General features: G+C 39.8%; 1 protein-coding gene across 1 annotated transcript in view; it reads left to right on the top strand.

Moving 5' to 3' along the window:
* The window catches only part of VWDE (von Willebrand factor D and EGF domains), a gene marked incomplete at both ends in the record, with an annotated part of 94,804 nt that extends 90,485 nt beyond the window's left edge, over positions 1–4,319 (top strand). Inside the window, 2 exons of the mRNA XM_084230584.1 lie at positions 1,197–1,322; positions 4,231–4,319. Coding sequence (XP_084086710.1) covers positions 1,197–1,322; positions 4,231–4,319 — 215 coding nt within the window. The remainder of the gene's footprint in view (positions 1–1,196; positions 1,323–4,230) is intronic.
* Between the last annotated feature and the right edge of the window lie 11,679 nt (positions 4,320–15,998).

Below are 15,998 nucleotides of genomic sequence, written 5' to 3'. Positions count from 1 at the left end.
TATTGAAAACACACAGGCTAGTAAAAGCTGATCATGCAACAGTGGTATAAGGAATAAAGTCCAGAGGGTAGGATAGGAATGGGGGACAACATTTTATGAGATACAGGGAAGGGGACATCATGCCCACATGTAAAGAAACATTTGCATCTGCAAAGTATTTGATGTTATCATAGGCAGAGGTATCCCGAGACCACCATGGAGATAGTCATGTTGCCATGGATTTAGAAATGAGCTCCCAAGGAAGATTCATAACCCGCGTTAAGGTAGAGTGACCTTTGTTTCACTGATTCTATCTCTAATGTTCTTCCTTTCTTTATGAAGATCTTAGTTTCTGACCTAAATCTTCTCTCTAAAGATGTTCTTTGAACATTTCTCATCAGGTCAACAGTGGCTTAGGGATCCCTGGGCCTACCTCATAAGATGGGCTATACTCTGTAGGTAGTCAAGGAATTCTCTGCTGTGATTTGTAGATAAGAAATAGGTCACAGTAGCTAGTAGGCAGCTCATGGGAACCCATATCTCTTGAAGACGATCTCACTCTCGGGATATTTAACTATGAGCCCTCATAGGTCCTAATCCAATGTTGGTGTCAATTTACTCTCAAGAAAGCCTTACAAAAGGTCTGTAGCAGGATGGGTCAGGGTTGGGGGGATTTAGAAATGAGCTCCCAAGGAAAATTCATAACCCGCGTTAAGGTAGAGTGACCTTTGTTTCACTGATTCTATCTCTAATGTTCTTCCTTTCTTTATGAAGATCTTAGTTTCTGACCTAAATCTTCTCTCTAAAGATGTTCTTTGAACATTTCTCATAAGGCAGGTCTACTGTTTAAAGATGGTTTTTAAAATAGATTCCCTCAAGGGCCTCTCCTGGTGGCGTAGGCGGTTAAGTGCTGCACTGTGAAGCTGTCTGCAGCCTCTGCAGTGTCAGTTCAATTCCGGCCGGCTGGCGAGGGTCCCACACAGCGGCAGACCTCTCCTGTCTCGCCCGCTGCTCCCCTCAGCAGTGTATTTCAGTCAGTCTGCCTGTTCTGTTCCCCACTCTGTCTCTGGTGAATCCTCTCACCCTCTGGCACATCTGGCCTGTACCCCGGTTCTTTTATAAATAAACAAACAAATAAATAAATAAATAAAAATTTTGTTCATTTGAGAAAGACATGTTTCTTGTAACACCTGTAGTGCTGGTTTCCAAATTCACAGGTCCTTTACAGTCCAAAAAAGCCACTGGAGTTCCTGATATTAAGACTGGGTTCCAGATAATAGAAAATAGGATGCATGAGAAGAGCATGTCCCCTTTATCTCAGACCACGGTAAAAAGTCTCAGAGGTAATGCTTCCACTTATATATTATTGCCCTAGACTTAGTGATATGTCACACCTAGCCACAAAACAGGGTGGTAAAGGTAATGTTTTACAAATTGGCACTAGGGTCGCCTAAAACTCAGTGCTTAAAAAAAAAAAAAAAGAGAGAGAGAGAGAGAGCATCATGAGAAAATTGCATCTCTAACAAAGGAAGTAGTGACATTATTCTTGTAAGGAACTGTGCCATTAGATCATAAGAGTCCCCATAGATAGATGACTAATGAACAAGGAAGCTATTCACACAAAGAGCAGCTGATTTATTAGTCCTTTAGCTACTCTGTTCTTCAAGCTCACATAAATCCAAATACTATAATCACCCCTACAGTGTCAGCACAATTCACCTACATTACATTGTTTGTATATAACTCATAAACGGCATATTTGTTTCAACAAGCATACTTCATGAAAGATTGACTAAGCAATAGCAACTTGATTTCCATAATCTTAAATTGTCTAGCAAGATCCTTGCTTCATGAAAATCACTTAGTAACATAGAGAACAAAATATTAAACTGTCTTCATTTAGAAAAATAGATTTTATAAAAGAATTTTTATGTCTATATTACTATATTTATGTAGTATATTAAAATAAAAGATTGTAGAATCTAGATTTAAGAGATATATTAAATCTCTCTATGCAAAATAAACACAGCTGCTTGCACAATATATTTGGATTTATCAAAGTATTCACAAGCAATTATAAAGTCCTGTTTTAGTACCTGTTACTCTCAATGATACTAGAAAGTATGTATGGTGGAAATAACATCTTTTATGTTTTTTCTCCTGAGCATGCTCAGTTCTCTTTGTCTGGAACAATAGTGACTCATACTGTGGTGAGCTTATTTCTTCTTTTAATTACATAATTGATGCCAGTTAATCATAGAAAAAAATAAAACTATAAATAATAAAAGATAAAATTAAAACCACATATCTTGTTACTTGCGATTCCCATGGTTACTAATGAGCATTTCTGAATTTTGGTGTGGCCTTTCTGAATTTTGGTGTGGCCCTTAAGCCCACACTGACCCATCTTTTTCCACAAGCTTCCTCTAGTTCATGACTGTGGTCACAACACTATGCCCCTGATAAAAAGCTGTCTTTTGGGACAAACAGACTCCAGGAGAAAGATTATGCAATAAGAATGCTGGGTGTAGTGAACTGAATAGGTTCCTGTGTCAGAGCCCTACAAATGAACGAAGAGTCCCGCTTTTCTAATTACTCTTCCCCACATTTTTTTCTCCGAAATCTAGAAAAAGCAAAAAGAAGAAGTAGATCAGGGAAGTGAAAGGACAGACCATCCCTCCTCCTCTCTGCCTGTTTTTAACCCAAGAGATAAGGCCTGAACTTACTGGAGAAGTTTTGAATTCATAAAGAGATTGACGCTTTGATTTAAATTCTAACAAGCGTTTTATAGCCTAACATAATAATGTTCTTAAAAATAAATATGTTTTCCCCGTAAGGCACACCACAGCCTTCTTTGTACATTACAAAAATAAGATAGGGGCCTCCCTGGTGGCGCAGCGGTTGAGCGCTGGGCTGCAAAGCTGCCTGCAGCCTCTGAAGCAACAGTTCGATCCCTGGCCACTGGCGAGGATCCCACATGGCGCGCAGACCTCTCCTGCTGCTCCCCTCAGCAGTGTACTTTGTCAGTCTGCCTGTTTTGCTCCCTGCTCTGGCTCTGGTGAATTTTCTCACCCTCCCGCGCTTCTGACTGTACCCTGTGCTTGTATAAATAAATGAATGAATAAATAAATCTTTAAAACAACAAACAAAACCAAAAACTAGATGGTACTTCAACACTATGATTAGGGATCATTTTAAACAACAAAATCACAACCAAACTGTTATAGGGCAGCCTCAATACAAAACGGGGTGCCTGACTGTGGGTCCTCACCCGTGCGCTTAAAAGGACTTATCAATGCTCTACTGCAGGCACACGCGAAAGGTTAATAAAAGGTTTATTTACAAGGGAAGGGCAAATGAGGAAATGTACAGCTCAAGGAGAAAAGTGGGAGACAAAATTTTAAATGTGTCCCACCCGATTCGCCGATCTGTAATCCCAAATGGCACTCAGAGCTGGCCGTGAGCCAGGAGCCATGAAGCCAGGAGGCGAGCGACAGAGTGAGAGAGCCCAAGGCCCACGTGTCTATTTTTTATACCAACCCTGGCTGCTTAACTCCACCCTCAGGTCCCAGCCACCTTCCCTTTGGTGGTGACGGGATTTGTCTTTCCCAATGTCCTGATGACTTTGGTCTGGAGTGGGGGTGGAGTCCACAAAGCCTGTATGGGATTAGCGCAGGACATCCTGTCCCCCTAACAATTAGTACAAAAATGTGAAAATTGTGTACCTAATTTGGGGTCAAATTACACTCAAGAGGGCCTTCCTGGTGGTGCAGGGGTTAAAGTCTCAGCACTATCAAGCTACCACCAGCGACTGAGACATGAGTTTGATTTCCGGCCAGGGGGCTAACCCACATGGCTAACGCTGCTGAAGTCTCCTATGTCACCCACTGCTCCCCTCAGCAGTGTATTTCAGTAGATCTGCATGTTCTGATCCCTATGCTGTCTCTGATGAATCCTCTCAACCCTGCACCTCCGGTCTGCACCCCAGTTCTTGTATGCATAAATAAATCTTTTAAAAAACATTATACTCAAAGACAGATTGTCTTTGCCAGTTTATTTTACACAGGTTTATTGAGGAAATTATAATTCATAAAAACAACACAAGTCAATAATAAGCAGGATTAGAGCCCCTTAACAATAAAAAAAATAACATACTCTACAGTAATAATGGATTCATTGCACTATTGTTCTAGGCAAAGGGCAAATAAAAAGAAATAAAGTGCAAATTTAGTTGTTATATCTTTCTAAAAGTTGGTTCTTCAGAGAGTCAGTTTAGCCAACCAGAACCTGATATCCAGCAGCCAGTACAAAGTGAAAAATCTCCTGCTGCTAAAGATTGATGCTAACCAAGTGAGGGTGAAAGTGTTAGCAGGCAAGATAATCTCCTTCATATGGCTGCAGCAGGATTCTCACCACTTCCAGCAGTCAGTGTCTTTTTTTTTTTTTTTTTTTTAAGACTTTATTTTTTTTTTTATTTTTTTTTAATAAATTTTATTGTTATATTCCCCATACAATTGCAGCCCCCCATTCTGACCCCAATCCCTCCCCTCCCGCCCCCGCCCCCCTAAAAGTGTCTCTGGTTCATAGTTTTTTGTTGATTTTGATTTTCACTTTCTTATAGTTATTCATTTTCCTGGTCCATTATTTAAGTTTTCTAGATTCCTGCTATGAGTGAGACCATCCGGTATTTTTCTTTTTCTTTTTGGCTTATTTCGCTGAGCATGATCCCTTCCAGCGCCATCCATGTTGCAGCAAATTGCATGTGTTTATCTTTTTTGAATGCTGAGTAATATTCCATGGTATATATGTACCACATCTTCTTGATCCAGTCATCTATTTTTGGGCATTTGGGTTGTTTCCAAAGCTTAGCTATTGTAAACAGTGCTGCTATAAACATAGGGGTGCAGGTGCTCTTTGGAATTGATGTTTCTGTGTCCTTTGGGTAAATACCTAGGAGTGGAATTGCTGGGTCATATGGAAGCTCTATGTTTAGTAGGTCCAGAAATCTCCACACAGCTTTCCACAGTGGTTGGACCAGTTTGCACTCCCACCAACAGTGCAGAAGAGTTCCTTTTTCTCCACACCCTCGCCAACATTTGTTGTTGCTAGTTTTTTTAATATGTGCCATTCTCACTGGTGTAAGATGGTATCTCATGGTAGTTTTGATTTGCATTTCCCTGATGACAAGTGATGTTGAACATTTTTTCATATGCCTGTTGGCCATTTGCATTTCCTCTTCAGAGAAGTTTCTTTTAAGCTCTTCTGCCCATTTTTTGACTGGATTATTTTCTTTGTTGTTGTTGAGTCTCATCAGCTCTTTGCAGATTTTTGTGATCAGTCCTTTATCATTAGTGTTGGGTGCAAAAATGTTCTCCCAGTTGGTGGGGTTTCTCTTTGTTTTTGTTATTGTCTCTTTTGCTGTGCAAAAGCTCTTTAATTTGATATAGTCCCAGCTGTTTATCTTTGCCTTCACTATCACTGCTTTGGGTGATGTGTCTGTAAAGATGTCTTTGATGTGCAAATCATGTAGTGTTTTGCCTATATTTCCTTCTATATATTTTATGGTTTCAGGTCTTATGTCTAGTTCTTTAATCCATTTTGAGTTGATTTTTGTGTATGGTGTGAGGTGATGGTCAAGCTTCATTCTTTTGCATGTAGCGACCCAGTTTTCCCAGCACCATTTATTGAACAAACTTTCTTTGCTCCAATGCATAGTCTTTGCTCCTTTGTCAAAGATTAGTTGACCATAAATCTGTGGGTTTATTTCTGGATTTTCTATTCGATTCCATTGGTCTGTATGTCTGTTCTTGTTCCAATACCATGCGGTTTTGATGATTATGGCTTTGTAGTATAGTTTAAAGTCTGGGAGTCTGATGCCTCCATTCCCTTCTTTTTTTTTCAGGAGAGCTTTGGCTATTCGGGGTTTTTTGTGATTCCATATGAATTTCATCAATAATTGTTCTATTTCTTTGAAGAATGACATTGAAATTTTGATTGGAATAGCATTGAATCTGTATATTGCTTTTGGAAGGATGGCCATTTTAATAATGTTTATTCTTCCAATCCATGAGCAGGGGATGTCTCTCCATTTCTTTGTGTCTTCTTCTATTTCTTTTAACAGTGTTTTATAGTTTTCTTTGTATAGGTCCTTTACCTCTTTTGTTAGATTTATTCCCAAATATTTGATTTTTTTTGTTTCAATAACAAAAGGGATGGTCTTTTTGATTTCTTCTTCTTCACATTTATTGTTTGTGTATAGGAAGGCTACTGACTTTTGCGTGTTGATTTTGTATCCTGCCACTTTACTGAACTGATTGATGAGTTGAATTAGCTTTTCTGTGGAGTTTTTGGGGTTCTCTATGTATAATATCATATCGTCTGCAAATAGTGATAGTTTGACTTCTTCTTTTCCTATTTGGATTCCTTGGATGTCTTTCTCTTGTCTTATTGCCCTGGCTAGGACTTCCAGTATTATATTGAAAAGCAATGGTGAGAGTGGACATCCTTGTCTTGTTCCAGATCTTAATGGAATAGCTTTCAGCTTTTCACCATTGAGAATGATACTGGCTGTTGGCTTGTCATAGATGGCCTTTATGATGTTGAGGTATGTTCCTTGTATCCCAAGAACTTCAAGGGCTTTTATCATGAATGGGTGTTGCACTTTGTCGAAAGCTTTCTCAGCATCTATTGATATTATCATATGGTTTTTATATTTCTTTTTGTTGATGTGTTGGATAACGTTGATTGATTTTCGGATGTTAAACCATCCTTGTGCCCCTGGAATGAATCCAACTTGGTCGTGGTGAATTATCTTATGGATACATTGTTGGATTCTGATAGCTAAAATTTTATTGAGGATTTTTGCATCAGTGTTCATTAGGGAGATTGGCCTGTAGTTTTCCTTTTTTGTGTTGTCCTTGTTCGGTTTTGGTATTAGTGTAATGTTGGCTTCATAGAACGTGTTTGGTATTGTCCCTTCCTTCTCAATTTTTTGGAAGAGTTTGTGAAGGATAGGCACTAATTCGTCTCTGAATGTTTGGTAGAATTCATTTGTAAATCCATCAGGTCCTGGGCTTTTGTTTTTGGGGAGGTTTTTGATTACCATTTCAATTTCGCTAATTGTAATTGGTCTGTTTAGGTGTTCTATTTCTTCTTTATCTAGCTTTGGGTGATTGTAGAGTTGTAGGAATTTGTCCATCTCCTCTAGATTGTTAAACTTGTTTCCATATAACTGTTCATAGTAGTTACTGATTATTCTTTTGATTTCTGCTGTGTCCGTTGTGATTTCTCCTCTTTCATTGATGATCCTGTTTATTTGTGCTTTCTCCCTTTTTTCCTTTGTGAGCCTGGCTAGGGGTTTGTCTATTTTATTTATTTTTTCAAAGAACCAGCTCTTGGTTTCATTGATCCTTTGGATTGTTTTTTTAGTTTCAATTTCATTTATTTCTGCTTTGGTTTTTATTATTTCTTTTCTTCTACTGGTTTTGGGGTTTTCTTGTTGTTCTTTTTCTAGATCTTTGAGCTTCGAGATTAGGTTGTTTCTTTGCGTTCTTTCTTGTTTCTTGATGTGAGCTTCTATTGCTATATATTTTCCTCTTATTACTGCTTTTGCTGCATCCCATACATTTAGGATATTGGTGTCCTCCTTGTCGTTCAATTCAAAAAATTTTTTAATTTCTTCTTTGATCTCCTCATTAGTCCAATGGTCTTCCAGTAGTGTGGTTTTTAATCTCCATGAGGTAGGAAAGTTCCTTGCCTTCTTTTTATGGTTTATTTCTAGTTTGATGCCTTCATGGTCAGAAAAGATGGTTGATATGATTTCAATCTTGGTGTATCTGTTGATGTTTGTCTTGTGCCCCAGTATGTGATCGATCCTGGAGAATGATCCGTGTGCGCTTGAGAAAAATGTGTACTCCGTTTTTTTGGGGTTTAGTGTTCTATAGATGTCTGTTAAGCCCAATTGCTCTAGGTCTTTATTTAGAGCTTTGGTTTCTTTACTTATTTTTTGTCTTGTTGATCTATCCATTGTTGATAGTGGTGTGTTGAAGTCTCCCACTACGTATGTGTTTTCTCTGATGTCTGTTTTCAGAGAGGACAACAGTTGTCTGATATATTTTGGTGCTCCTTCGTTTGGTGAGTATATGTTAATGAGTGTTATTTCTTCTTGAAGTATTGTCCCCTTGATCATAATGTAGTGACCATTGGGGTCTCTTTTTATCTTTTTGAGTTTGAAATCTGTTTTATCTGATATAAGTATAGCTGTTCCTGCTTTCTTTTTTGGCCCATTTGCTTGTAGGATTGTTTTCCATCCTTTGACTTTGAGCCTATTTTTATCTTTTGTAGCTAAATGTGTTTCCTGGAGACAGCAAAAGGTTGGGTTTTGTTTCTTAATCCAGGCTGCAACTCTGTGTCTTTTTATTGAAGAGTTTAGTCCATTTACATTTAGAGTTAATATTGATATGTTAACATCTGTATTTGCCATTGTGTTTGTCTTTCCTTTGATTTTATTTATTTATTCTTTTAATAACTTTTTTTTTTTTTTTGGCCTTCTTTCATTGTTATTCGTCGCTTTGAGGTTCTGGCTTTAGGACTCCTTGTAGTATTTTTTGGAGTGGGGGTTTAGTTGCAATGAAATTCCGGAGTTTCTGTTTGTCTGGGAAGGTCCATATTCTTTCTTCAAAGAGGAAGGAGAGCTTTGCGGGATAGAGTATTCTTGGTTGGCATCTGTTTTCTTGGAGTCTGTTGACTATGTCCCTCCACTCTCTCCTTGCCCGTAGTGTTTCTTCGGAGAAGTCTGATGTCAGCCTGATTGGTTTTCCTTTGAATGTTATCTGTTTCTTCCCTCTTGCCAGCTTCATTATTTTTTCCTTGTCCTGGATTCTTGGGAGCTTTACTATTATGTGTCTTGCTGTATTTTTCCTTTCGTCGTGGAAGTTTGGTGTTCTTCTTGCTTCTTGTATATCAATTTTCAGCTCCTTCTTCATATTTGGGAAGTTCTCTTCAATTATCTCTTTGAATATTTTCTCTGTTCCTACATCTCTCTCCTCTCCTTCTGGTATTCCTATAACTCTTATATTTCCTTTCCTCATGGAGTCAGATAGTTCCCGAAGTCTTTCTTCGTTCTTTTTCCTTCGTACTTCTCTTTCCTTCTCTGTTTTGGTTCTTTTTATTTCTGTGTCTTCAAGATTACTTATTCGTTCTTCCATTTCATCTATTATGCTTTCATTGCTTTTCCCAGAATTCTTTAGTTCTTCCATTAATTCTTTGATCTCCTGCATTTCTTTTACTTCCCTCTTTAGGGACTCAATTTCTTTCTTCTGACCATTGTTTTCCCTCTCTAGGGACTCAATTGCATTCTTCTGATCGTTGATTATTTTTCCCTTATCATTGTTTTCCTTTATGACTTCTGTCAGTTTTTTAATCACGGCAATTTTAAATTCTCTTTCTGGAAGGCTCAGAAATTCTTCCAAGTTATTGTCGTTGCAATCTGGGGGCTGGCTTTCTTTTTGTGGTGTGCTTTTTCTCTGGAGAGTTGCTAGGTTGCGTGTGGTTCTTCTCCTCCCTACTGTCTGTTTTCTAATTTGCCGTATGCGTTGGGACACTGTGTTGTTGGGACTTGCCGGCATCTTGGGTGGGCTTCTCTGTTCCCCTCTGGTTCTTCCAGGAGTCATCTGTCAGTTTCAAGCAGCCTTTACTGGAGAAAGGTCCCTGTTCTAAAATGCCGATGTGGGGACACACTCCCCTGTGCGCCTGGTCTGCCCCGGCGGTGGGTTCCTGCTCCCCTCTGGGCTTGGACTGCAGGCCAGAGGGGGTCTGGCGTGGGCGAACTTCCCCCGCTCACCTCTGGCTCCTGGGGAAGCCTTCTGCAGGTAGTCTTTACTGAAGAAATGTCCCTGTTCTAAATTGGTGATGTGGGACACACTCCCTGCGCTTCTGGTCTCAGGCACACTATTCTGCGCGCCTGGTCTGCCCCGGCTGTGGGTGCTCGCTCTCCCTGTGGGCTTAGACTACTTGTTCAGAAGGGGCCCGGTGTGGGCTAACTCCCCAGCTGGCCACTAGCTCCTTCAGTAGCCTGTGCTGGGGTCAAGTCGCTAGGTGGCACCAGAGATCTCTCCTAGAGCCCTTGGGGAGCTGATTTTCCACCCCGTGGGACAGGGAGCAGAGCGGGGATGGTAGGGTACACCTCAACGGCTTTGGGGTGCTGTGTCTGCCTTGTGCCCCACCGTCTTGGGGAACCCACGCCCCTAATTTCGTGCCCCGGGTCTCAGTTCCAAAGCCCTCAGTTCCAGGACGCGGGCTGTAGCCCAGATCAGTGGCGCGGGAATGGCGCCTTTTGAATCCCGCTCCCCTGCCTGGGCGCCTTGTTCCTGCTCACTCAGGGAGGGCCTCCGCTGTCTCCCCGCAAGCCTAGGTCGCAGGCGCAGGGCCCTGGGCAGCTGCAATCCGAGCGCGGCTTTCGCGCAAGCTTACCGGGCAGCCGGGGCTGTGTGCTGGTGCTGGTCTCCTCCTGGGGGGCGGGGCTCTTTAATGGCGGCTGGAGCTCACCTCCGCGGCGGGTCCTGCAGGGTTCGCCTCAGCTCCCGTTCACGGGGTGTGGTGGCTGAAATAGTTCCTTTCCACTCACAGTCCCGCTTGCTGCATCCGTTTTTCTTGTTGGGCGTTTTGGTTTGTTGTTTCCCTTGTCTCTGCCGGTCGGAGAGTGCCGCCTCTGTGGGCGGGGGAGGGGAGCAGGGTTCTGCGCTTCCCTCCCTTCTCGTCCTCTTTTATGGCAACTTTCTTCTTCGGGCAGTCCGCTGGAGTCGTCCGTTTATCTTCCGTGTCCCAGTTCTCACTGGGACCCGCTGCTTCTCCTCCCTATTAACTTTTTTTAATGGGAGATCTTACTCGCAGCGTCTCCTCGCCGCCATGTTGCTCCGCCCCCTCCTCCCAGCAGTCAGTGTCTTCACAGAAGCTAATGCCCCAAGGCCTTTGGAGAGCTATTTATATCAGCAGAGCAGTCTTGCCTGGATAGAAAATTCTTTAGAAGTCCATTACAAGATCGACACCACTGTAGCTACTATGGTGTCAGGGACATAAAGGTCCTCTCTATGTTCATATGGATGAGCACTCAGTAGCACAATTTTGCTGACATCATCGGGAATGCTCATATCAATAAGAAAATCCTAATATCTAAATTTAAACAAATTTATCTAAATATGTCTCTCAAAACAAATTCAGGGCCTCCTTGGTTGCGCAAGGGGTTAAGCACAGCACTGTGATAGTGTCCACTGTGTCTGCAGCACGAGTTCAATCCGCGGCCAGCCAGGGAGCTACCCACAAGATGCAGCAGACCTCTCCTGGCTTGACCGCTGCTCCCCTCAGCAGTGTACTTCAGTCTGTCTGCCTGTTCTGTTCCCCACTGTCTCTGGTGAGTTCTCTCACCTCCCACACCTCTGGCTTGTACCCCAGTTCTTGTATGCATAACTAAATAAATCTTAAAAAAAAACCCCACAAATTCAAACCACAACCAACCTTGTCCAAAATAAGTTGATACCAATGAAAATATGGAAACATGTTTTTATGGATATGAAATAACAATTCAGAATACAACACAAATATGCATGAAAAAGATACCTGTTTACAATGCCAGGGATTAAACAGGAAAGCAGACCACTGCCTCAGACAGAAGCGTGTACATTAGATGACTGAAAGTTTAGTACCCCTGCGAGTGTTGATTTTGGAGTTACAAATACATTTTAGAAAGGAAGCAAATTTGCAAAGAACTATAAATAATGGATTCTGTGTGTGTATGTGGGTATGAACGTGTCTACATTTTCATTTTTCTATCCCTTATCATTTAAGATGTATTAATAAGTATTTAAGTTAAAGAATATCAAAGAACAGTGAATATCACCTAAAGGCCTTGAATCCTTTTCTGGGCAAAGGGTGTGCTTTCAGTCGTAATTGAGACGGTTGTCTATCGTATTAGGTTGAAGTATAATTTTATCATTTTCTGTATTTCAAGACTAAGCATGGCTTAAGGAGAGATGTATGGGTGACAAGTTGATAAAGGGTGGGCTATGATAGCGTCATTCCTGTATCAACTTGAATAGGATATTATTTCCAGTTACTCAATCAAACACTAATTGAGATGTTGCTTGAAGGCATTCTGAAGACTTTAAGTAAAGCCACATATCAGTTTCCTGTAACAAAAAATAGAATTCTGGATAATGTGGTTGTGCTGACTGAATCTGTTGGAAGATCTTAAAACAGTGGGCTGAGGTTTTCCCAGGAGAAATTCTACCTATGAACAGCAGCTTCATCCTAAATTGTGGAGTTTTAGTGTGTGCATGTCTCTCTACCAGGGGCTTGCTTAGCCAGTTCTCTGTTTGTGTAAACCAAATCCTTGAAATACATGCATACATACGAACTTACATCCACACATAATATAAACACAGATACTTAATCTTACTTGGTCTTTATATCTCATTTCTCCTTCCCAGTGTCAGAATTAAGTGTCGAGTTTATTAAGTGATGGAAAAGAAAGCTGAAGAATGGACAAAGTAGACAGAGGAATGGTAGAGACTTGATCTACACTAATGTGTATCTATTCTCATAATCTGCCTTTACAAACCTCCTCCTAAGACTTTGAAGGAGCAGTTTTTGTAGTTTTAATACTTGGTGATACACTGGGCCCTTTCAATCTGAGGACTTACTAGTTTAGGGAAAATTAAAATGGTTACTATTTGAGGTATTTCCCGTTTTCTGTCTGGCACAGATACACCCAGGATCTCTTTTCTTCTCCACGTGTCCGAATTAGTATTTGACTCACATCCTGATTGTCTGACACTTCGTTCTGGCATGGACCAGTGGCCCCATGGCTGCTTCAGGCCTATGTTTTGTTGAGCTGTTTTGGTAGGCTAGCCACTACCATTCCAGCAGTTGGACCTGAGTTTAGCTGCATATGGAGATTTTAAGTCCGAGGTGAGACTACTTTCCCAGCTTCCTGAGCAGTGTTGGTGGAGGTATGAATGAATTCTGTCTAGTGGAATGTGGGCAAAAATGATGTGTGATAGTGTGGTAATGTAACCTAAACTGTCAGCCAGTTTCATACTGCTTTTGAGTAGTTATTCCTCTTTCAAAAATTAACTTGTGTAAGGAAGATATATTGCAGTCTGTTCAATCTGACATGTTACAATTGGAAATCTATACTTCTACATTTACTCACAAAATACTGCAGAATGAAAAATTCTAAAAGCAGCGTTGTTAGGCCCAGATAAACATACATTTTAAATTGAGAGATGACAAATTGCTCTCCGATAGGGTTTTATTCAAATGAAGCGTGCATGATGAAATTAATTTCCACACTTCTCCTAACAATGGTTAATAGTAATATTTTGTTATCCAGTTGAAAAAAATCAAAATTTATTTGCATTTATTTGTGAGTTCAAATGTAAAGTTCAGCACTTTGATTAGTGTTGATAATTGAAATAAAGGGATTTAAATTACAAAGGGTGGGTTTGCATTAGCCTCCTCATTCCATAATAATGAGTAGGTTGAAAATCAAGACCAAATAATCATATTATTGCATTTCCTATGACATGAAATAGAAATAATGCTCATAAAGAGAAAACACATTGTTAGGAGGCTGCCATATGGTCCAATTTTTCAGTCACAAATAACTAAGCCCTTGAAAAATAAATACAAAAGAATGTATCTGTTATTTGCAGTAGAGTTTCAATTAATTCTGGATACAGTCAAATGGCTAGGTCAAGACTGAAATCCTATTACACTGAACTGTCTAAAACTTTAAATAGGTAGCTTATAAAACAATTCAAAGTGACAGCTTGCTGCCAGGATTTAGGCTACAGCTCTAGATAAACTAAATAAAAATGTTTACCACTGAGAGCAAGTGTCCTTGAATTTCTATACAAGATTTTTTAGAAAGCTGAGAAATCTTAAAATCATGTTCAAAAAGAATTTTTTAAGCAACTATTTCTATATAGTCATTTTGACCTCTATGTAAATCAGTACCTGTTATACATACACCACAGATGTCTTCATTTGCTCTAAATAGTAGAATGTGTGGTTGACAAATTATCAGGCAAAAATGCTTTATTTGGGAAGGGTATCCTTTTATATCTAAAGATTAAATAACAGAAGATTTGGGATTAAAATTCTTTGTTGTTCCAGTATTTTCTGACTTTTTATATTTTTGAACATATTCTACTTATGAATCTAACATTAATGAAAATGCTGAAATCCTAAAACTATGATTCACATTGCACAAAGTCACAAATCTTTTTTTAAGGTTTCCATTCAAGAAGAATCGTTTGAAATAAAATGGAAAAACCACTTACTAGAAAAGAATTCCATTTTTCCCAATTATTTTCAAAACTGTATGTATAGACTTACGGTATAAACTAAAGGTTGTAGTTCATTACAATATATATTTCAGTCATAAACTATTGTTAAATTTCATTCTGTAAGGTACAGTTTAAGAATTGCCCATACCCTATGCTAGGCCAATGGTTTCAGGGGTCACTGGTGAGTACTCAGTGACTGGAGGTCTCTGTTGCCAATTAAAATAGCTACTTTTGTCACAATTCAGGTTCTAAGATATTACTTCAAAATTAGATTTCACAAATTAAAAAAAAAAAATCATTGATCAAGGGAATAGAACTCCACCAGGGGGGAAAAAAACCCTTCTGAATTTACTAATGATTCTTTTCTCCTTTGAAAAATTGAATAGTGATGCACACCTAGTAGTGTATGTTTCCCCTATGGTTCTGCCAGGATGTTGTGCAGCACATTTCTTCTAACTTCACATCATGCAACTACATAGAAGGTTTTTAAAACTGAAATAAAACGCTAAGTCTAAGTGGAAAAACATTAAATCAAAAGCTTAAACCGGTTTTTAAGTTCAGTTCAAAACAAAAAGTTTTGGGCCTCCCCTGGTGGCGCAGCGGTTGAGCGCTGGGCTGCGAAGCTGCCCGCAGCCTCTGAGCGCCAGTTCGATCCCCGGCCACCGCAAGGGTCCCACATGGCGCGACAGACCTCTCCTGCTGTGCCCGCTGCTCCCCTCAGCAGTGTATTTCGTCAGTCTGCCTGTTCTGCTCCCCGCTTTGGCTCTGGTGAATTCTCTCACCCTCCTGCGCTTCTGACTGTACCCAGTGCTTGTATAAATAAATCTTTAAAAAAAAAGAAAAAGTTTTGAGTTCAAAACCAAAACCTTTGTGACTTGGCAAATTCCCTTTAAAGTATACATTAGAAAGCCACCAAATTTGGTGGGAGAAAGGAATGGGACATTGATTAGGCACTGAAAACCAGAAAAGATTGTGGAATTCAAGGAATAGTAAAGTATTTTTTCTAAGGAAAGGAACAGAATGAACAATGCATTGATGATTAACTGTTTCCAAGAAATGGCCAACATTTCAGTTTGGGTGGAACACAGTGAGGGGGCATAAGACTGAATTTAAATTGTGCATGGACAATGAAATATTCTCAACATCGCAGCAAAGACTCAGGCTTTTCTTCATTAAAAGCCAGGATGTGAAAGCATCAGAGATTTCAAGTGTAAGTCAAATTTGAGGGATATTACAGAGAAAAAACAGACAGAATTTAGCACAGATTGGAAGCTAAGTAGATAAAAAGAAATCAAAGATGATACTAAAGTGGAGTTTTTAAGAGCTGTAAGCTAAAGGACTTTCAATATTTCTATGAACTTGCTTATGTCAAGGGAATTCAAAAGCATGACAGGATACAGGACGGATACAAATTTTATTTTTCATGCTAAAATTCTTACAAATTTTATTGTCACGCAACTATAAGAGCAACAGTTACAACTCAATTTAAAAAATAGCATTTTGAGGACATTTCTAGTCTTTTGCTATCACAAGCATGTTATGCTACATGAACAGCAACAAGAGTTATAATTACAGAACTGCTCAACTTGAAAATTTAGTGTCATGACAGAGGGCCATTATACAATATAAGCAAAGGGCAAGTGCCCAAGTATAGTCTCACATTCTATATTATTC

Source organism: Talpa europaea (assembly GCF_964194135.1).
Source record: "Talpa europaea genome assembly, chromosome: 3".
NCBI lineage: Eukaryota > Metazoa > Chordata > Mammalia > Eulipotyphla > Talpidae > Talpa > Talpa europaea.
The sequence above is the reverse complement of the archived record's forward strand: the minus strand, read 5'-3'. Positions and strand labels throughout refer to the sequence as shown.